We start from the raw sequence: 24,131 nt of genomic DNA, 5'->3' as shown, positions 1-24,131 counted from the left end.
TATCAGATATTTGGGCATGTAATCTGCTTCTAGGAATAATCATAGAAAGCACATACTTAGATAAATGAATAGTGGTGTAAAAGAGAATAATGTTCATGAGGTGCACTGAACTAACTTTTTGAAAACTTTAAAGTTGCAAAAAAACAACACTTTTGCCTTGGTCAGAGCTTTCAGTATAAGGAGACACAATTATGTCACTCTCCTACTCTCTTTCTAAGATTATCACTTTTATTTATTAATTCTTTTCAACAGGATCATATTAGATCACAGAAATTTGACAGCTGTGACTCAGACTGTTGATTGGCATTATTTCCGAAAAGGTCATATTTAGCAAAACCTGCATGCATGAGAAGGAAACACATCAATTTGTGTTAGTAAAGAAGAATCTGCTTCATTGAAATAAGAGAGTAGCGAGCATTCCCTGATGACAAGTGTTTCTCGTGTGTTCAGCTGCCTGTAAGCCTTGCGCCGCAGACTTTAGACTTTGAAAGTCGTTACAGTCTCTCTGTCTATTCAAAACATAAATAAGAACTTTATAGTGCATTTGTGAGTGTAATTAAGCTTGAATCTGCTTTGCTGCTGAAGAGTGTGTGCATTTAAGGTGTTACCTAGATTGACAGTGAGACGGACCCGTCCACTCTCCAGCTCAAGACGCAGGGTGTCAGCAGAGTCCCGGGATGTGGTGGCTATCAGCAGGCCATAAGCCCGTTGGGAGCGGAATCGAAGAGACACGTCTTCGGCTTCTGTGTGCATCACCACTGGGAGCTGGACTTTCATAAACTTACTGCCGTCGTAACTGAGAATGGTCGCCTCTGCAAAGGGAACAAGAGAGAAAACATGAGTGAACGGTAAGATAGACTGCCAATTTTATGGAAACCAATGACCACGGCCGTCAGCTCAGTGTAAAGTGATGTTGTATTTGTTGACAAGGTTTAGTGAGGGGACCTTCAATCCAGTCTCAGAGGAACAATGAATCAATGAATTTAAAAGGCAGAGAGGGAGAGCTGGAGTCTTCCAGCAGTGAATGTGAATGTGCTGTCTATGTTTATTCAGGGAAAGGCTTTTACTTCCAACAAAAACTTCCAACAAAAAAAGTTAGGGTGATCAGTGATGATCCCACATGAACAGTTGTGGTAAAGCATTTACATCCACTAACCTTGAATGTCACAGTCATTTTGGGCCATTAAGGATGCATTTAAAATATTTTTTTTTTTGTCTGAGTGGAATGATGAGGCAACAAACAACAATTTTCAAAAACAAACATTCCCAAAATTAAATTAAATTCATATTTATTTCTCATTCAAACAGGGTCAAAATTATATCTATAAGCTAAGGGTGTACATAAGTCTGGGTACTTATTTAAAAAAATCTTACCATTAGAAATAGTACAGTTAAATTAAATTGGCTGATTTTGTTGTAGAAAAATTTGTTCTTACCAAGACAGAGACCGATGATTGTCACTCAAAATCAGCTTTATTATAATCTTGCAAGAGAGAAGGATTTTACAGCATTGGAGATGCACTCAGTAGTGCTGCCAAATCATTCTGACCAGACAAAGCAAAAGTTCTCCTATACGCTACAACAGTTTTCAAGGTGACTCTCATGAGACCTGTTGTCCTAGACATAACCTTAACATTGTGGCATACATATTATCTCACACAGCTGCAAGTAGAAGGCTGAGAAACCATTACTCTAAGACTATATAAGAGAAGAATAGAATAACACTGAGGGGTTCTAATACTTTTGTCAGTTCCTGCAGAGTATCAAAGAACAAAGAAGCAAGGTACTAAAAATTTCCATAACAATTTCTTGGCAAGAAGTCGCCTTTAAGGTGTAGTCCACAAATTCTTGATAGGGATGAGGTTGGGGCAATTCCAGACACTTCATGTGTACACTTAATGATAACTGCGTTATCCATTCCAGTCATTATTGGTATAGTGTAACATCCAGTTGTATCCAGGTTTCAGCAATCTGACACAAATTGTTATCATCAGATAAAAGAAACTTGGTCAGGATGTTGAAGAACAACCCAGAAATCAACAAGAACCAAGCCCATCATAAGTTGGAGATTGCTAAAACACCACTGACACTGTCCACAGAGAAGTAAGTTTTACATGGGCATGAACTGAGAGGGTGCCTCCCAAAAGAGAGGCTTCAAGTTAACTAAAATTTACAAAATATGGAGATACCTAGTCCCTTTAGAGCTACAGTATTTGCAATAAGAAAAATAGTACACTTTATGGGGTCATGGTGATGTTTCTAAGCAAACAGTCCTTTAGTGTGTGTAAAGCAAGGTGTTAGTACTATTATACTAATAATCTGTGTATCTACTAGTGGTACTGCTGTGTTGCACAATGTGAATGAAATAAAGAAGAAAAAAGACTACTTTGACATTTGTCAACTTCAACTCAAATCCAGAGCTAGCCTGCTGAAACTAGGACCCAACTGGGTGTTCCAAAAGGATGCTGCTCCGTAGCAAATAACAAAGTTAAAAAAAGACTAACTTTAAGATTCTGGAAAGCCAAGACATCAACCATACCAAGTATTTGTGTCATATAATTTAAAGCCAAGATTTTTGCAAACTTCACTGTTTCTGATATTAAATCAAATATCAACTGAAATTGTGCTAGAAATTTGTTGATGGCTACAAACAATTGTGCAGTTTATCTGCCACTTGTTGAGGGATTAGAGATGATCAGAAAATAAATTTAACTTTTGCAGCCACTTATTGTTTTTAAAAATCACTGAATATGTTTGTTTTGTTATCAGTCCAGCCTGAAAAATAACAGTTAAAATAAAGCCTTAATATAACAATCTTCCCTAGTGTTTACACTCACACTTTACATACAATTGTTATAGCCAATGAAGGTATTTTACCCTCAAAGGTTGTAAAAGGAAATGAGGTATAAAAAGAGAATGTCAGTTTCAAACATGCTGACTTATTGCAATATGGAATGTTTCCAGGTATGTTAAAACCATTTCTTAAAGACTTGTCACATGTCTAGCTCAACATCACTCTTTATGCTGCATCAGACAGCTACTTAGACTCCCTCCACAAACTGCCTAGTCCTTGCCAACTTTGGTGATAGACCCCATCAGTGAAAACACATATCCTATAGCTTAGTAAGGCAGTAGATAGAGACAAGTTACTGAAAAAATTACATATGAAAACATTAAAGGTAAATCAATCAATAAAAATCGGTTTACTACTCCCCAATAACAATTGGCAATATTTCTTTCATATTGATGAGACTGTGGCTCAGTGGGAAGAGTAGTCATCTAGCAATCTGAAAGCTGTAGGTTCGATTCCAGCCTCCTCCTGCCAAATGTCGATGTGCCCCTGGGCAAGGCACTCAACCTCAAGTTGCCTACCGATCTGCGTATTGGTGTATGAATGTGTGCGAGTTAGTGAGTGGGATTGGGTGAATGTGGCTCTAGTGTAAAGCGCTATGAGTAGTCGGCATGACTGGAAAGGCACTATATAAGTTCAGTCCGTTTACCATTCATAATTTCTACAATAGGCTGTTACTGTGACAAGAAAAGCTTCATATTTCTTTGGTCTCAATACATGTTTTATACAAGAAGATCCTCAGTGGTGCACCACCTCCAATCGCCATTTCCCTTGTAAGTCATCACCATCTTCTGTGTAAGCAACAGCCCAAAGTGAATGCTTGCACTGGTTTAGAGGTTCATAAAATACTGTTTGCATTAATCATGATTCTGATAGTAGTTATTGAAAGATATTAAATTTCACCTTGTAGGTAAGATATTAACTGCTCATAACCTTGTAACAGAAATTCACTTCAAATTTATGAATAGTTCCTTTAGGCTTGTGTTAGAGATGCTTAAGATTAGTGCTGCTGATGTGAAGGGAAAAATAAATGGGGTGTTTAAGGGATGGGAGATGGAGAGCTGTGGTGGTGGGGTACCCGTGCACTCACACCTCATCACACAGAGCCAATGTCACATCCATCCCTTGGGATGACTCTGTCACATTCCTCACCCATTCCAATTTCTCCACGCCCTCCTGGGGTACGCTGCAGATGATAGGGTGTTTGACAAACAAGCACTCACTGCTAAACTGTCTGCTTCTTGCTATGCAGATAAAGCAAAGAGTTGTTTGGAAAATAGTGTTTAGATGCCAAGCAACAACAAAACAAATGGTGCAAAAATCTATACAGGAAAAAAAATACTTTAAAATCAGCCACAGTCATAAATTAATAATTGGAGATATTAGTTGCATCAAGTAAAAATGCTTTTTGGATTGAAGAAAACACTGAACTGCTATCTATATCTATACTGCTGAACAACGAAACGAGTACATGTACAACAAAGCAGAATGCCCTTATGTACCTCTCAAAACTTGCTAAACTGCTCTCATTAAAAATTGAAACAACCAGGAAAAGTCAAATAGAGTGTGAAATAATCAAATATCTGGATTGTGCAATGAGTTTATCTATACCCTAAATTGGCTCTGCAGTTTGTCATTACTGCTTCACTTAATTTCCAGTTGCACGCAATGAACAAAATTAAATCTGATGAACGGACTCACATCTTTATAAAAAGAAACACCTACTTCAGTGTTAGGTGGAAAAAGATTCATGTACAGTAAACAAGTAGAGACATTTTAAATACATAAAACAAGTTTACAAGCATTTGCAATGAATACATAATTTCCTCAAAGACATTTCCTCACTTAAGATTTATATAAGAAATTGTCTAAAATACATTAAATGAGAATGCTCCAGCATAAAGATATGAAAATAGACCAGTGAGGGAAAATCACCTAATGCAAAGTGAGCACCAGTCAAGAATCAAATTGTGAAGACCCAGTAATTTTCAATGCCGTTCCCATGTTTAATATCAAAATAAATTGATGGAACAGGAGCTACAGCTTCTGCCTGTGCCAACCTGAACTGGAGGCTGTCACAGGGGATGTGGAGCACAGCGAACTAAACCAAGTGTTTATTTTATTTCCTGTAAAGCACTATGTGGGACAGTTTTCAGATTTTCTGATGAAGGAGTTTCTGGAGTGGGAGCTCTCTCTGAGAAAGCTGTATGACTAACAAGGGAGGATCAGGTAATCACAAACAGAAACCCAGTTGTTTTCCATTGTCCCCCAAGGACTCTGTGAGAAGAGAGCTGCCAGCTGCATGTCAGAGGATTCCAATGTCCCTCAGCAACAGCACACTGGGCTCAGCCTAATTCAAGATTTTCAGGAAAAAGAACTGCTGGAGGCTTATGGAAAAATCTATATCATTCACTCATGACAAACAGCAAGAAATGGCTCAGATACATCATACATAATTGAAGGCACTTATGTCTTCTTCGCTGTAGCCTTCTTTGAGAATCAAAGCATACATAGTTCAAGAAATGGACTTGCCAGCTATTAAATCACCCTGCCTTCTGTGAGGGCTTCTGTAAACAGGGGAGCTACTTTATAGCTCTAGAGACATAGGAAGCAGCATCATGACCCACTTCAGTTATGAAACTCTGTGACCTTATAGCAAGTTCAGTTTAACTGTTGAATAAAAGGCAAATTAGAATATATCTATTCAAAATCTATCTATTCAGAAGAATGTGATTGGCAACTTGAACTTAGTCTGAGGATCGCATCAGTGACAGCAAGACGATTGCATACATGTCTGAAAAGAATTGCCTATAACGGACATTCAAACTCTTGATCTCAATCATAAATTGAAATATTGTATGAGATGACCTGAGTGTCTTCTTAAGTAATGTATAACCTGAATTGTTATGAGGGACAGACCTGCCCCAAGTCAGATTCAAGTCTCAAGTCTCTAAGGACTGAAATAAACCTTTTCCTATCAAATCCACAACATCTAGTACACGTGTAACCCTGCATTGCTGTAGGGTAACATTCTAAATCTGTACTGTTCATCATCAGTCCTTAAGTATTACACAAATATTTGATAATTATCTTTCAGTCTTCAAATATTTATTAACAGCTATCTTTTAATCTTCCAACAACAATAATAATTATAAGTAAAACATTTCATTCAATATCGTTGATCTTTTGTGCACTGTTTGTGACTGGGAGAGGACAAATGCCACCAGGTGAAAACTGCTGCCAACTGCTGGACATGATGGCCGTGTTTGCATCTTCATGTATTTAGTGCAAACTGCTTCATAAATCCAGTGCAGAAATAAATAGCGTAAATAATTGTGCTGAAATTAAGGATTAGTTTTCTGTTGCTAGCATTTTTTTCTATTATGAGTTACTTTTTTCATAACGCTTTGAAGGAAACTCACAACTAAACTTAATATATTTTTTAAAAAGGAACAAAAGTGTAGACCTAATGTATTTGTTTAGAGTTGATCCTTCATTGCAGAGCAAGGTAAAACACCATGCAAAGTGTCAGCTTACATGAGCAAATGTCAAGAGATTTCAAGTGCTTCTCTGGTACATGGTATACAGTGAGCACACTTGTGTAACCATCGGTATAGGTATTGATCTTCACTATTTATATATATTCATAGGAGGTAGGTGCATGTAAATGCTCATCTGTAAGCTCAGTCCCTGTGGAAAAAAAAGGAAATGTAAATGCTGTCAGTGAAGGAATCCAGCATATCATATAGTTCATTAGGGAATATGTGCATGTGCAGCAATACACCTACTACACCATCTGGGAGGCTGCTTTACCCTTGTACTGCAAGACTAATATTTGGGGTAATTAGCAACTGAAGGAACAAGAGGAATGGGAAGGCGTTTGGGATGCATGTAGGAAAATTGCTTTGTCTGCTTAATTAAAATCTCTTAAAATAGGGCGAAGAGCTCCATGCTTCTTGTCTGAAGCTCCACCTCCTGTTTCTTCCAATCATTGCTGTCATCCTCCTCTGCCATATGCAGTAGCTGTATTTTGCCACCGGGTGGTACACCATGCATGGATAAGTGAGAGCTGGGGTAATTTTTCTGACAGCTCCTCAGCCTGCTGGTGCCTGCTTCATCCTACCAGTGCAGAGGCAATCTGGAGCCATCAAAACAGCTGGCAGTGCGCCAGGGCCCATCCATCCCACTGCCCCCACTCACACTCTCCCTAATGCCGGACTTACACAAAAGAACACAGACAGCCAAAGAATGAAGTTGGAGAGACAAGCAGAGACGTCATAAGACTTTCCAAGTGTTGAAAGAGATGACAGAAGGTCACAACAGAGAAAATTTTAGCAGCTTCTAGTGCAAATCTAGTTGAATTGGGTGTTTTCATGTTTTGAATTTAGATCAAAGTCAAAGCATTTTACATTTATTTAAATCCAAAAACAGCATTAGGATAAGTAAATATCTACCTCGAAAATAAAAATCTGTTTTTCTTTCTCAATCAACTTTTTTGACACATAATATTTGTCAGCTAGAATAGAAATACACATGTAAAAGCTACATGGTAAAGCATAACTGGCAACATTTATCTGAGATACAGGATTTTTATTTTTGCCATTTCACAAAATATCGGTAAGGTGATTTTTAATTATTTAAACTGAATTTTATCACTTAGCAGGACAATACTGATGAAGATAATAGCAATTTAAGTAAATTCCTAAGGGAGGAAAAGGCCCAATTATTGCCTCAATCAGTAGAACCAGTAGAAATTTTAAAAATATATAGTGGATGCTTTTATATTTATTCATGACAACTCTACTGACCTGCAAACTCAAAACATAAAAAAAAAAACTTCTGCTTTGATTAGAAAGCTTTAGAGAGTTTTTCCTAAATGTTAAGCTGAATAACCAAGGGGTTTCCTGCAGGCTTTTTAAGGAAAAAAAAAAGCAGGTGGATGAAAAGGAATATGGTATAAATATTTTGGTTTGAGACCATTTTTAAAATTTCACAATATTACAAAACCAATTACAAGAGAACTGCTTTTTTGAGGCCTAAATATCAGGAACAAATGTTTACTTTTGCTATGCAATATATATTGTTTTATTAGACTTTAGAGGAAACAAATACATATACATAAAAATCCGAACAAATATATAAATATATACATATCAGCTGTTTTAGGACTGCCACTTTCAAAATTGCTAGTTGGAGGAAGTGGTTTAATGTTCTAAGAAGCAGCAATACAATTCTCTGCAAAAATAATTTCTGCAGGGTCAGGGGTAACTCTGCTCTAGCAAGTACATGGGAGTTTAATATTCAGCTGTATGACATTCTGTCCTCAATTCTTTCTTTTCTGGAGGAGACACAGATAAGTGTTCTGCACAAGTGCTGGTCATGAATGAACGGTTTGATGAGGCTAGTGGTTGGCAGAAGACAGCCAATTTAGGAGCTGGTGTACATGGTGAACGTGACCAGCAGGGTCTCAGTGGTGCATCAGTCACCTGCCACTCAACATGGTCCAGCATCAGCGCAACAAATTGCTCACTCATTCTCTTGGCATATTTTGTCGTTCTCTAGATTCACAAGTATTGTACATTATTCCTTGTTAATGGGTGCTTCTCTTTATTGTATAAGATCTGGTGACATTCTGCCCAACAGACAAAGAACACACCAGCATGAGCGGTTTTTGAAATTCAGTGTGAATTTGAAATATTATCCCCAGTGGGCCCACCACCTGCAGGGGGAACCGTGAGGGACCGGTGCAAAGAGGATTGGGCGGCGGACGAAGGTGGAGACCTCGGCGGCCCGATCCCCGGATGCTTAGGCTGGCTCTAGGGACGTGGAATGTCACCTCGCTGGGGGGGAAGGAGCCTGAGCTGGTGTGGGAGGTCGAGAGACATCGACTAGAAATAGTCAGGCTCGCCTCCACGCATAGCGTGGGCTCTGGAACCCATCTCCTTGAGAGAGGCTGGACTCTCTTCTACTCTGGAGTGGCCCGCGGGGAGAGATGGCGGGCTGGTGTGGGTTTGCTCGTTGCCCCCCAGCTCAGCCGTCTCGTGTTGGGGTTTACCCCAGTGGATGAGAGGGTCGCATCTCTGCGCCTTCGGGTTGGGGAGAGGTCTCTGACTATCATTTCAGCCTACGGGCTGAGTGGTAGTGCAGAGTACCCGGCCTTCTTGGTGTCCCTGTCGGGGGTGCTGGATAGTGCCTCTCCTGGGGACTCCATTATTCTGCTGGGGGACTTCAACGCCCACGTGGGACACAACAGTGACACCTAGAGAGGCGTGATTGGGACGAATGGCCTCCCCGATCTGAATCCAAGTGGTGTTTTGTTATTGGACTTCTGTGCTAGTCACGGATTGTCCATAATGAACTCCATGTTCAAACATAAGGGTGTCCATCAGTGCACTTGGCACCAGGATACCCTAGGCAGGAGGTCAATGATCGACTTTGTTGTCGTATCATCAGACCTTCGACCGCATGTTTTGGACACTTGGGTGAAGAGAGGGGCTGAGCTGTCCACTGATCACCACCTGGTGGTGAGTTGGATCCGCTGGAGGAGGAGAAAGCCGGACAGACTTGGCAGGCCCAAGCGCATAGTGAGGGTCTGCTGGGAACGTCTGGCAGAGCCCTCGGCCAGGGATGTATTCAACTCTCACCTCCGGGAGAGCTTTGACCAGATTCCGAGGGATGTTGGAGACATAGAGTCCGAATGGACCATGTTCTCCACATCTATTGTCGATGCTGCTGCCCGTAGCTGCGGCTGTAAGGTCTGCGGTGCCTGTCGCGGCGGCAATCCCCGAACCCGGTGGTGGACACCGGCAGTAAGGGACGCTGTCAAGCTGAAGAAGGAGTCCTATCGGCTGTGGTTGGCTTGTGGGACTCCTGAGGCGGCTGACGGGTACCGTGGGGCCAAGCGTGCCGCGGCCGGGGCGGTGGCAGAGGCAAAAACTCAGACCTGGGAGGAGTTCGGTGAGGCCATGGAGAAGGACTACCGGTTGGCCCCGAAGCGATTCTGGCAAACCGTCCGGCGCCTTAGGAGGGGGAAGCAGTTCTTTGCCAACACTGTTTACAGTGGGGGTGGGGAGCTGCTGACCTCGACTGGGGACATTATCGGCCGGTGGAAGGAGTACTTCGAGGATCTCCTCAATCCTGCCATCACGCATTCTCTGGTGGAAACAGAGGCTGGGGACTCGGGGTTGGACTCTTTCATCACCCAGGCTGAAGTCACCGAGGTGGTTAAAAAGCTCCACGGTGGCAAGGCTTCGGGGTTGGATGAGATCCGCCCTGAGTACCTCAAGTCTTTGGATGTTGTGGGGCTGTCATGGTTGACACGCCTCTTCAACATTGCGTGGCGGACGGGGACAGTGCCTTTGGATTGGCAGACTGGGGTGGTGGTCCCCCTTCATAAGAAGGGTGACCGGAGGGTGTGTTCCAACTACAGGGGGATCACACTCCTCAGCCTCCCTGGTAAGGCCTACGCCAGGGTATTGGAGAGGAGAGTCCGGCCGATAGTCGAACCCCGGTTTCAGGAGGAGCAGTGTGGTTGTCGTCCCGGCCGTGGGACACTGGACCAGCTCTATACCCTCTACAGGGTACTCGAGGGTTCATGGGAGTTTGCACAACCAGTCCACATGTGTTTGGTGGACCTGGAGAAAGCATTCGACTGTGTCCCTCGTGTGTCGGTCTCTGTACAAGCGGAGCAGGAGTTTGGTTCGCATTGCCGGCACTAAGTCGGACCTGTTCCCGGTACATGTTGGACTCCGGCAGGGCTGCCCTTTGTCACCGGTCCTGTTCTTAACTTTTATGGACAGGATTTCTAGGCGGTGCCAAGGGCCGGAGGGGGTCTGGTTTGGGGACCAGAGGTTTTCGTCTCTTCTTTTTGCAGATGACGTGGTCCTGCTGGCCCCATCTAGCCAAGACCTACAGCATGCACTGGGGCGGTTCGCAGCCGAGTGTGAAGCAGCTGGGATGAAGATCAGCTCCTCCAAGTCCGAGGCCATGGTTCTCGACCGGAAAAGGGTGGCTTGTCCTCTTCAGGTTGGAGGGGAGTTCCTGCCTCAAGTGGAGGAGTTTAAGTATCTCGGGGTCTTGTTCACGAGTGAGGGAAGATTGGAGCAGGAGATCGACAGACGGATGGGTGCGGCTGCCACAGTAATGGGGGCGCTGTGCCCGTCCGTTGTGGTGAAGAGAGAGCTGAGCCGAAAAGCGAAGTTCTCGATTTACCGGTCAGTCTACGTTCCTACCCTCACCTATGACCATGAACTTTGGGTCATGACCGAAAGAACGAGATCCCGGATACAAGTGGCTGAAATGAGCTTCCTCCGTAGGTTGGCCGGGCACTCCCTTAGAGATAGGGTGAGGAGCTCGGCCATCCGGGAGGGGCTCGGAGTAGAGCCGCTGCTTCTCCACATCAAGAGGAGCCAGTTGAGGTGGCTCGGGCATCTATACCGGATGCCTCCTGGACGCCTTCCTCGGGAGGTGTTCCAGGCACGTCCCACCGGGAGGAGGCCCAGGGGACGGCCCAGGACACGCTGGAGGGACTATGTCTCTTGGCTGGCCTGGGAACGCCTTGGACTCCCCCCGGAGGAGCTGGAAGAGGTGTCTGGGGAGAGGGACGTCTGGGCTTCTCGGCTGACTCTGCTGCCTCCGCGACCCGGTCCCGGATAAAGCGGAAGACAACGAGTACGAGTATCCCTGTCAATAATAAGTTATTTATGCATTGTTGATATACACTCAACAGACACTTTTTTGCCTTCAAAATTACCTTGATTCTTCAAGACATCGATGCAACAATATGCTGGAACATTCCTCAGAGATTTCGGTCCAAAGTATGGCAAGAACATATCACTCACCAATCTTAACAATACAAAGCGGGATTGATCCATGTTGTTATGTTTTAATGTCAAATTCTAATGCTAAACCATTAATTAAGAATAATTGGACCAGACAAGGTTTTTCCAATCTGTTGTTGTCCAATTTTGGTTAGCCTGTGTGAATTGTCACCCTTTTTAGATTACAGGAGTGGCTTGGTCCAACCACATACATTTGTTGAAGCAAATGGTTATTTGAGCTATTACTGCCACACTATGGGGTGAGAACGCTGTCAAAAACAATGTGTATGTAAAGACGGAAATGTGTGCATATTAGTCAATAGTTGTGCATAAGTAAAATCCAAAAGAGGTATTGTATATTTTCTCTACAAGAATACAAAATAAAATGTTACAGCTTCAAGAAATTACAAACACAAAGTTCAAGTTTACAGTTGTGGTTTATTCTTTATGAATACAATATGCTAAAACAGTTTGTGAATACGATTTATTTTCTATGAGAATACGAATTTACATCAGCGACTTCGTGTCACGTGATCTCAGGCTCAAAATATAGTGGGTGGAGTTATACAATGATGTACAGTAGGTGGCAGTATGCATCTCTGAATTTGTTGCGAACTGCCAGCAGAAGAAGAGAAGAAGAAGAAGAAGAAGCACTAGCGCGAAAAGAACGGACCAAGAGCATATATTAACGACATTAAGACATATATAAACTTTTTAACATTACCTGGCTTTGTACCGTAGTTCCTTGGTCCGTCATCTTAGCGCTAGTGTTAAACTGTTATAGCATATTGTATTCATAAAGAATAAACCATAACTTTAAACTTGAACTTTGTGTATGTAATTTCTTGAAGCTGTAACATTTTATTTCGTATTCTTATAGAGAAAATATACAATACCTCTTTTGGATTTTACTTATGCGTACTTTTACGTTCTTACCCCATACCACCCTGTCATCACTAACCATTCTCCTTTAAAGTCAAAAAGGTATTTCCGGCCACACAACAGATCCTGTATATCTTTTCTTTTTTGGACAAATCCTTGTAAACCAGAAAGCGGGTCATGAAAGAAACAATCTCAGGAGATCAGCAGTTTCTTAAATACTCAGATGAGAAAAAAAAATGTCCAATGTTCCCACCCTAATGACTGAATTCAACTTGAGCAAGTCATCTTCAGCACTTCAAGATCCCTAAATAAATTGCTGTCATGTTTGTGGTAACAACCAAGTGAACAGGCATATTTAAAACATGATCAATGGATACATTTAAAAATATCATGTTCTTTTTTTTGGTTTTGCAAGCATATAATACCTAGCAGTCATTTTTTTTACTTGGAGTATACACAGTCAAAACATGGTTCAGACAATACCCACTGCAGTCACATTTACTGCATACATCACTTTAAGTGTTTTTGCAGACGAATAAAATTGAGCATATAAACTGCTGTGATACTATTGAAAGATATTTCCCATTAAGTTTTCAAATTCAGTATATTCATGCTTTTGTAATACCAAAGAAGGCATCATGATCAAGGACTGCAGTTGTCAACTAAAGATTATCCCAACTGGGGATCCTAAAGTTATGAAGGTTGTGAGGAACAAAAAACATAAAACAAAGTTCTACCTCTTTCACAGGAGCGTCCCAAGTATCCAGTTCCGGAGCAGTCACAGACGTAGCGGTTCCAGCCCTCTCTGCAGATCCCATTGTTTTGGCAGGGGTTGCTTAAGCACTGTTTAGGAGGCTCTTTAGAGCATGAAGGTTTGACTCCAGCAGCCTTTTGGACCTCTGCAAGGCGTCGCACATCCTTACTCTGTCCGTCAATAAATAAATCTCGGATGCAGCCCACGTAGCCATAGTTGAGCAGTGCTGTCCACACCTCAGTGGGGAACACAAGACCCATCTTATTCTCTGGCAGACCCCCAAGGTACAAATTGTCATCCAAGTCTAAGATCTCACTTTCTCCAGGGGCTGTGTAAGCAGTACGAAGGGTATTGATAGAGATAGTACCTAAAAAGAAAGCAATAAAAAAATACAGTTGAATTTGTACAATTTGTTATGTGAAGCTGCATACCAGATTTTAACAGCTAATGATGTGTTTGGATTCCAAAAAATACTCCATGCGTGGTCAAGATACAAACTTGCAAGGAATGCCAGTTTCAACCCAGTGTAATGAAGAAATTAGCATAATTAGGGTTATACACCTGAACAGGGTAAGTATTTTCTTCATTTAGAATGACAAATGGTTGTTGATAAGACTTATTAATCACAGGCGGTTGGTCAATTAGAAATCTAATCTGGGATCCCTGAGAGTATCCTCTCCATTTTCCTTGGATTTCCCCTAATAAATCTTGTTAATCTATAAAGCAGTGGTCATAAAAGGCAAAGTAAGGAAAATAAAAATCATTGCCCTCTTTATCATTGCAGACGTCCTCTACCACTACCCTATCCAAAAAGGAAAAAAAGAAGCCAACATCGTAACCATCTTTTTGAGCTTGATTAAAGGAATGCAGACTGAAGTTTTTTCACCATGTCTGTGCCTCTCCAACACATTAACCTGCAGTGGGAGTTGGTGTGTTTCTCGGCCATGATTTATCACTCTCATTCAGGTTTAATTCTTGATCTGAAGCACGGTAAACAACAGCGCACATGACTGGACTGTAAAGCTTCAGAAAAGGAAGGCCTTACTGTGAGACTCAGACCAAGTGATTAATTTGTATATGGATCTGTCACTCTCGGTGCAGGACCCATTGTGGACTTTAATTAATGGTGGCTGCCTTGTCTGCCCACATCCACAACGAGTAATCCATACACTGTGCTGCCGAGGATGAGGACAGGCAGTGGTGGAGAAAAAAGTAGGCTAAGGATGCTTGAAACTATGATTGCCATAAAGTTATAATTTAAATTTTGAGTGGCAGAGGCATGCCTTGGCAAATATGAAAGAGCTATTAGCAGGCTGCTTCAGGCTAAATGGCAAGACTCCAAAGTCCCAGTGCGTGTGATAGGACCACAGCTTTAGGTGACTTTTCAAGTCAAACTGCTTGTGTTTGGACTCTGACCCTGAGCCACAAATTAATTTTCAATAGAGCTAATTGGCATAATAAAAAAAAGACATTAAAAAGGGCATTTTATATTTCATTACAATTGTTAGCATGTGTAAATATAAAAATCACAAATAACCACAAATGTGTTATTTTTCCTACTTTATTTTGATGTTTTTCATAATTTTATCCAACTGAAATGAACCTCTTTCAAACTAAAATATATGCTAATAATCTTTATTATGCATTCACCTTTTAGCCCAGGTAAGCCAACTTACTCTAAAAAAAAAAATGCATAAGAGAAAGCTAAATACCTAGTGCACAATGATTAACCTGGTTCACGGTAACATGTTCCAGCTCTCTTCTCAGGGTCTTGGCCTCAGGCATCTGTTCCAAGCACTGTCTCGCTGTCACCCACTGCCCCTGCTCTCTTCAGCACCAGCTGTTGAGACTTCTAAGCTCCACACACTTGGCATGGGCCACCCGTCATGCAGCCAGAACAGCTCCCTTCAGGTTACAGCTAACGAGCTCACTACATCAAACTCATTAGTGAGAAAACTTTTCCCAGACTAGAGCAGGTGCCTAGCCGAAGAATGAACATCAGTATGATCAGGATGAATTGTGACAGAAGTGTCTACACTCTCAGTTTTGACTTATCACACCCTATGGCAGTAGGAGGTAATTTGGATGATTGCTCTGTGAATAATACATTTACAACATAAATACTGCAGGGGTCATCATCAAGCTAATAGCCCCTTACCATAATCTGTACTTACAGGAAGTCTTACAGTCACTTACAGTCAAATGCAGGTAGCAAAGAAATTGCAAACCTACAGTATGATGGTCTAAACTGATCTTGGTCTAAACTGATGCAAGTAGAAGACAGATGCCATCATCACTGAGGCCCCAGACTCAGACTGCTCTGCTCACTTGTCAAAGTCCTGCAAGGAATTGTGTAAACACAGTCAAACTATATTACGTCTAAAGCCACACCAGAATCCTGTGGGGACATGAGCCGATGTCAGGATTGAACCATGGAAAACACATAGACTGAAGGGCATGCTGTGCTTGGTACATTCAGCCTCTAAAAGTTTTTCTTCCTCTGTATTTAGCACCATCCATTTTCTCATCGACTCTGACCAACTTCCCTAATTACTGATTAAGTAAGTTATGAAGGCAATTGGTTTCTCTTGATTGTTTTAGGAGCATCAGAGGAAGGGGGTAAATGCAAAAGCTTGCCTCCAAACCATTTATCATTTCCCTTCTACTTCCCAATGATGCACTGGTTTGTCTAAGTTCACTACTTAAAATTCAAATAAAATACTGTGAATTTTGTGGTTGTAAAATGACCAAATGTGAAAAAATAAACAATATTGCAAGTTAAAAATGATTTAAGTGGCACAGCTAATGAAATCCATGCAGTGAAACTGCAGAAAACACAAGCCTAAATGTTAGGACTGAACAGAAGAAGACATTTTTAGACAGTTATGTTATTGATGTGATCAACTAAATAAATTAGGACAATTAAAATTCCAACCACTTTTCAAGGCATAAGCCAATTCCCACATTTCATTTCTTTATTTCTCTCTCAGTAAACTGGCCCATATGGAGCACTTTATCAAACACTAGTGTCCAAATGACTCAGATTTCACTCACACCTTCTGCATCAGCAGACTGGCTCAACTTGGCATGAGATCCCGTAACCCCACTCACACATCCCCAAAACATGTTAGACAGGGGATTACTGCAATCCAGTTAGGGTGGTATGGCAAGTCTCTCCAATGTGATTTGATTCTCAGTGGAAAGAGAAGTCAGTGGCTCTGAGGATGAAGAAAGTGTCATCTACATCTCTGCTTGTTTTGGATCTGTTTGTTTACTCTATGTGGGCAAGTTTGCGTTTGAAGCAGTGGTCTGTGTGTCCTCAGTCGAATCTCTATGTAATGCACCTGATGAGAGACCCAAAACACTTCCAGTCAAGTAAACCCTCACTTAAAAGCACAGCGTCTTGTAGCATCTCTTATGCAGTGAGGTAAGAAAAAGATTTCAGAAAGCAAAAGCCCAAATGCTTGTTTACTTCCCATTAAAAGAAGCCACTGAACTAAATTGGGCAAAATCATAAGTTGCCATTGTCATGGCTGCAGGAACTGTTGCTCATGAAGGACTGAGGAGTGAATAATTGTTTCTGGCTGTTGTGTTGCAGTCTTGTTCTGAGTGATGTGCTGGGTAGTGTGTATTAATAAAGCATCTGACACACAGATGAAAAGCTGTGAGTACCATATGCCATTTTACATGTTTTTCTAGGGACTTGTTAATCCCTTTCTTAAGTTTTATTATTACCTACATTCAGTGAAATAATAAAAAGTACATAAAAGGGGCACATCAAAGCAAGCCATATATATATATATATATATATATATATATATATATATATATATATAGGGGATGTGTATAAAAGAATTATTCTTTGTACTTTTACATTTACATGAACTTTGACGACCATCTTGGATTCACAGACACAGACAGATTTCAGACACAGACATCTTTCTTAAAGTTGTTATGTCTAAAGCAGCAGGAGTTATATTGCTGGTTTGAGCACCCAGACATGTTGCTGTTGTTAATATGGTGGCAGCATTTCTGGGTTCTGGATGAATTATGATAGTTTATCCATAATCTGTGGCCTCTTCACACCTACATGTCTTGTAGGGAACAGGGAATTTGGTGGAAGAGTTAATGGCAAAGCTACAACCTAATCACACCCACATGAGGCTGGCAGTACTCCAAAAATCACATTTTTGTAACATTTTGGAACCATGGTTGCTAATCAGATTAGGTTTCCACCACTGCTCTGGCTGCAACAAGAAACATCTTAGCAAGCAGTTAAAATGAAGAATCCATGCTCTGCAAAGGACAAAAAAAGAAAGTGAAATGTACTATGCGCTTTGCTCCCAGTGGAGTAAGGCTTCTAACTGTTCACACAGCTCCAAACTGGGCATACATTGTGGCAAAAGGGAATATCCTAGAGTAGATGTAATGCCTGTGGTGGTAGAACTGTGTTAGGATGATGAAGAAAGCAACAGGAAAATACATGTCCCATGTACTAAGAACAAAATAAGGCTCATGCTTGCCTTCACAGTGAGATTCTGGTTATCTATTAATATTGCAGACTTGGAAGTCCTGGAGTCCAAGGTTCAGTATTAATCTGATGTTAAACTGTATCATATATGTACCCAATGTACACTTAGGTTGGAGGTCACTGTATTGCAGAAAACTTTTTATGTCCCCTTTACTGTCTGGTAGCAAAGTATTGGTGCCTTAGACTTGAGAAGAGGAACAGTTACTCTGAAATGTCATTAGAGTACAGCTCAGCACTGCACAGCAACTGTCTTAGTCCTGGGAGAGACCACCTCCTGTTTCCATGGAAACTTAGTGAGAGTAGACAGAGCGGTGAGTAAAGAGAACTTGACGAGAGGGCTCGAGGTTGTGTGTGCGTGTGCTAGTGTAAGTGAATGTGAGTAAGTATGTGGGGGTGGATGATAGGAGGGTATTAGACAGATAATGAACACAATCTAATTTAGCAGGACATTGTTTCTTATAGTTTGGTCTACCGTAACTAAATGTTGGAGATTTATGTTATCAGTAAAGTCAGCAGCAGTTTTCTCTTTCCACTAAGACGAAGAAAACCACTCAGTGGCTATTTTGTATCACTACAATGTACAAAAAACTGGAAGTGAATATGTATTACATTTTCCCAAAAAATCTAAATGATCAATTTATATATACACATATATATACACATATATTTTAATGTAAAATGAATGCTGAATATCATTTATCATGGTTTTGACAGTGTTTGAAAGCTTAAATAGAACTGCAACCCAATTGCTTTAAGGGGTAAAAATGAAACAGTTTAATCTAATTTCCACTTCTTGAGATGGAGTGGTAAACATGGTCAAATGGTATATCTAATTTGCAGCATGACATTGCTAGACCCTGGCTTTAAGTGCACACTAACAAATTGGTGCTTCAATAACCAAATCAACAGGGACTAGAGCAGGGCAGCCTGAGCCTTAGAGGACACGTTGTTGGGCAAAACGTTAGTCTCTGCCAAACATGTGTCTAGAATCACAACATTGATTGAATGAAGCTAAATTACTGCTATCAAAAGCTATACATTTCAGAATTATTTAAAGGATACAATCAGTAAAAACTTAGGGAAAGGTAATGGATATTTTTCTATGTTGCTCAGAAAAATATAAAGCTAATCCATAAGTAGTGCTTTTTTGTGGGTTAACAAACATAATTGAAAGGTGAAGAGCTGAGCTTCTGCTCAAGGTTTCTGATGAATGTTGCACTGTAACAATGCTGCAAAGGGGTGGCCTGATCAGGATTTTTTTGTCCCTGATCTGTTATTTAAGATGACGAATTTGCCAACACTGAGACCTGATGCTAAATTAAAGTTAATAAAGTCCACTGCAAATACGGGATTGAAAACTCAAAAATGTTAGTGCAGTGCATATAAAAATAAGACACTACATTTGATCATTATTTCATGCTATGTAAGCACTGTCATTTTACTCTACCTAATTAACTCACCAATAACATTCAGGATGCTGTGGTCTCTCCTAAATGTTTTTCTTGAGAGCAACAGATTTTGTGTTCTAATACTGTTTTCGCAGGACAGTCATGCTGCTTTTGGGGAAGAACTAAAAAGTACTAACAATGCATCACCAGCACTGTTGCCTTGCAGCAAGAAGGTCCTTGGTTCAACTCCTGGCCAGGGGTCTTTCTGCATCGAGTTTGCATGTTCTCTCTGTGCATGCGTGGGTTCTCTCTGTACTCCAGCTTCCTCCCACAGTCCAAAAACAGGACTGTTAGGTTAATTGGTCTCTCTAAATTGCCCTTAGGTGTGAATGGGTGTGTGCATGGTTGTACTGTAGACTGCTGGAGATAGGCACCAGCTCCCCCGTGACCCTTTACGGAAGAAGCGGGTATAGAAAATGGATGGATGGATGGATGGATGGATGGACATCCAGGTGTAATCTTCAATAAACTCACGTTTTGTTACTGCTAACAATGTTTTCAGGTTGAGCAGTTAGCTAAACTTCTAGGCTTGTATCATATTTACTCTAGATTTTGATTTGACTTGTAACAAATAGTGTGGTTCCAGTTATTCTTGTGTAGACATGAAAAAAGGTGTTCTTCTGTTTAATAGACTTTGCACTTTGCCCTGAATGTTGTCAATCCTAGTGTTTCAGTTGAAATCTGCAGAGCTCTCCCCCAGAACAGCTGTCTGGGGATGTTAAACCCCCTCATGCTGAGCAGGTCATGTGACACAGACAGAATGTGAACTGAAAGGGCCAACACAGTCTCTTTCTCTTTTACTGTAAAAATAAGTGTGAAAATCCCTTAGATTATTAGGAAAACCCGAGAGTGAATAAAGGGTTTTGCAAAATTTATATTATAGTATTGTAAGCCATTCCACAAAAACTGGACAGGGTTTTTAAAAGCTGGCCTTGCAAAATACAGCCGCACAGCTACACACAGTAGCAACAGGGATCCAGAGCAAAGGTAATCTTGATTGCACATTTTAATTACTTTTTAGACACAATTTTGTTATTTTTAGCTCTTTTAGTTTTAGTCTGGCTTAAGTTGACCAAGTCCCACTACCTTTAAATTGATTAAATTACTGCAAATTAGTCAGCTAAAATGTGAAGTCACAGAGGAATACATTTTTTTACCGCCTCCTACATGTTTAAGTTTAAAAGTAAGATTTTGCAGTGCACAGACCAATTTGCTTTTGGTATTTGAAACCACTTTATATTTCCGATGACTCATATTAGATAGGTTGCATTTTATTTCCATCCAGTATTTTTGTTTCGATTGCAGGCTTTTCACCTAAAGACTTTACATTCTTTAAAGGTCTTTTAAATTACCTGATCTTCCATCTCGCTGGAAGTCCACATGGTACCATTCACCATCATTGACCTTCTTATTGACTGCTTTGGTCTTCGTGGTTCCAGAGCCCATATCTAACAGCAAGTACAGGTGGCCATCCAGCATCTCAATGGCAAAGAAGTCCACTTTAAGAGTTTGGGGTGTCTTGGAGTCCTTTGGTTGTTGCCTGGGCTTGCCATGACTGAAAAGTAGAAGGCCGTTGGGTTCAGTGGTACGGAAGTCAAAGGAGATGGACCCTGTCTTCTTCGCATTCCATTTGTTGAGAATAATATATGACTCAGGTGTCTCAAATGTGATGGGGTCCAGAGTGGCTACATTCTCACACTTAAAAGCCACTGTGCCATGGATTTTCATCTTTGGGTCACCCTGCTTGGCCAGTCTGGACAATTCAAGCCTCACGTCGTTGTTTTTATAAACAACCTGAAAAAGAAGAACATGAAAATTAATACAGCAGCGCAGTCACAAAGATACAGTGTAACCTTGGAAAACACAGTATATAACAGCTAAACAGAAGTTGTCCGTGTAGCCTATAATTCCTGATGAAAGTGTAATATTTGCTTCAGGAATTGGTCAGCTTTGTCACACTGCACCAACATGGAATCAAATGTCACTCATTTCTCCCTGCTTTCTATTTTCCTTATCTGAAGCTTTCACAACAAGTCCACCGTGTACACTGACTGGTTGAAGGGTAAAGAAGAAAGACATGAATATAGTGTTTACTGTGCTTTCACTGTCCACAAAAATAAGCAAAGATCTCAATTTACAAAGCAACTGGCTTTGAAAGGAAATTTTCGGCAAAAGGTCTTTAGTCTATGAGAGAAGCGAGAGGTAAGGGATACATCTAACCTAGTGTCTTGATTACTGATCTTGTGTAAAATACTGATTAAGGCCTCAGTTGGAGTCTGTGAAAAAATAGGCAGATGATGGATAGCCATTCCAAAAATTGGTGCATGAGCTTACTCATCCACTCTGTAGCACTCAGTATTTTGCACTCAATTTAGAACTTGATTAGGTGAAAATCTCTACACATTTTAATTCTGCAACCTTTATTCAGTATTTGTGTCAGGTCATACCCTCAAACAATAATATCCAGACCTCGTTTAGTATCAACGGGGCAGAGAAGTAGATTGGAATGGAATTGTAACCTCTAAGCTGCTATAGAGAGAGGGTAGGAATTCAATGTCATTCTTTTTTTTTTTATGCCAGCTTTAACCTATTCGGGGTCATTGGGGGTCTGGAGTCTATCCTAGTTGTAATTGGGAGAGAAGAAGGCTACACCCTGGTCAAAAACACACAGTGTTATGTGATCCAGCAGAAATACCACGGGACCAGCTTGCAACTTGAGAATTTTTTTATCCTATAGTATCCTGCAAAAGTATTCATACCTCCCCTGAATCATTCCATATTTTCTCACGTTGTACCACGAAGCTTATTGTATTTGATTGTGATTTTATGTAATTAGCTAACAGAAAGCCATACATAATTGTGAAGAAGAGGGTAAATTATGCATGTTGTTGGGCCTCCTTTACCAAAGAGAAGGCCGTTCAGACTACACCTCCCAGCATTCATTGCAGATTCTGCTGACGTCACAGACCAAGGTTATATAAGGAGTTCATGCACACAGCGACATCACTCTTGTTGCTGGGCCAGGCACACCTGAGCATCTGACCATCAGTTTATTTATTAACTTGCTTGCAAGTGAACTTTTTCCTCAAACCTTCAAAGATAAAGCTTAATAACACTTTAAGGTCTAGCTGTATGGGTACCTGACAGATGTTGTTGTTTTGCGGCTTCGGCTGAGTGATGGTGTTTTCCAGGTTTTTTTAACTCTCACCTGGGTTAACTTGGGTTCCAGTGACCGGCTTTTAACGACAGCCATTAAGTCAGTTTTTACAGTTTGAATTTATTTTGGGATAATACAACAGTCCCGCACTTTGAGCACTATTTATTCTGCTGTGCACTATTTCTCTTTCCCTTTCTCTCACTCACTCCCCGCATGCAACTCCCCTTTGTTTGGGTCGTCATGGAACTAGCTAGCTAACCAAGCTAACAGTCTAGCCTGGTTGGGTGCTAACTAGCTTGCTAAGTTAGCCTGGCTTCCTCTTTGCCATCACTTTTCTGAGTAGCCCTGAGCTAACTCCATCATCTCTCCATTTGTCCATAAATTTCAGGTATTGACTGACACAATCATTTCATGCTGAAGTGTTATTTCTTGTCATATTATTCATTATGGTTCCTTACATTCTCATTTGATCCAAAGCTTTGATTATTTCTTATTTTCCAGATGTTCATTGCTCATCAATTGATTGATTTTCCATTTTACTATTATTATATTTGTGTGTTACTAGTTTTAGGCAGAGAATTACATTAACTGGCATATTAGACTGTAGGGTTGAAATATTTTAGTTAATAAATTGAAACATATACACAGATAAGTGTTTTGTACTTATTTTTGTGTAAAAGTGATTTGCTATCCAAGGGCCGTGCTCATATTATCCCTTTTTGAGAAGTGTGAATGCATTCAGTCCCATGAGTCAATATTTTCTAACACCGCCATTCACTGCCATTACAGCTGCATATCATTGGAGGATGCTTCTAAAACCTTTGCACATCTAAAGACTGACATTGTTGCCCATTCGTCTCTGATAAATACCTCAAGCTCAATCAGCTAGGATGGTCAGTGTCTGTGAAAAGTAAATTTCAAGTGTTGTCATAGATTCCCTGTTTAGTTAAGCTCTGTACATTGACTGGGCCACTGTAACACATAAATAGACTTGATTAAAGTTTTTTTGTCCTCTTTAGCTCGATAGATAGATAGATAGATAGATAGATAGATAGATAGATAGATAGATAGATAGATAGATAGATAGATAGATAGATAGATAGATAGATAGATAGATAGATAGATAGATAGATAGATAGATAGATAGATAGATAGATAGATAGATAGATAGATAGATAGATAGATAGATAGATAGATAGATAGATAGATAGATAGATAGATAGATAGATAGATAGTTGAGAGAAAAAAACAAATACTGAATAATGAATACTTCAGCTACTAAAAACACAAGCACATTCTTTTGTATGCTAACAAAGCTACTGATTGCTTACAAACCAAAGTAAATTAGTTGTATGTATTAAATTGGGTCCAATGAGATAAATTCGGTTTTTAAGGAAATAACTAGCCATGTTTTTTGTTTTTTTTTCTGTCATGGCCTCACATGAAAATTGGAACAACTCGAATGGTATTGCATTTACATGCAGGGATATGTTTATTATTCCCTCAGATATACAGCGCTTAACATTTGAGGTAGATGGAGTTTGAAACTGTGGATCAGAATTACTTAAGATCAAGCTTAGTTTTACAAAAATGGTATGTGACTTATTGTGTTACAGTGCACTGAACTGCATGAAAATCGCTAAATTGATAATGTAAAGCCTTTATTCACACATTTATACCGTTATTTCT

General features: G+C 40.5%; 1 protein-coding gene across 4 annotated transcripts in view; it reads right to left on the bottom strand.

Annotated features, from left to right (window-relative positions):
- The window catches only part of LOC124859406 (neurexin-1a), a 250,549-nt gene that overhangs the window by 212,255 nt on the left and 14,163 nt on the right, over positions 1 to 24,131 (bottom strand). For all 4 annotated transcript variants that reach the window (XM_047352171.1, XM_047352174.1, XM_047352172.1 and 1 more), the window contains 3 exons: positions 20,638 to 21,079; positions 13,290 to 13,673; positions 609 to 812 (listed from right to left, as the gene is read on the bottom strand). In XM_047352171.1, the coding sequence (XP_047208127.1) occupies positions 609 to 812; positions 13,290 to 13,673; positions 20,638 to 21,079 (1,030 nt within the window). The remainder of the gene's footprint in view (positions 1 to 608; positions 813 to 13,289; positions 13,674 to 20,637; positions 21,080 to 24,131) is intronic.

The sequence above is a fragment of the Girardinichthys multiradiatus genome, chromosome 22 (assembly GCF_021462225.1).
Source record: "Girardinichthys multiradiatus isolate DD_20200921_A chromosome 22, DD_fGirMul_XY1, whole genome shotgun sequence".
Lineage (NCBI taxonomy): Eukaryota > Metazoa > Chordata > Actinopteri > Cyprinodontiformes > Goodeidae > Girardinichthys > Girardinichthys multiradiatus.
This window is presented reverse-complemented; position numbering and strand designations above follow the sequence as displayed.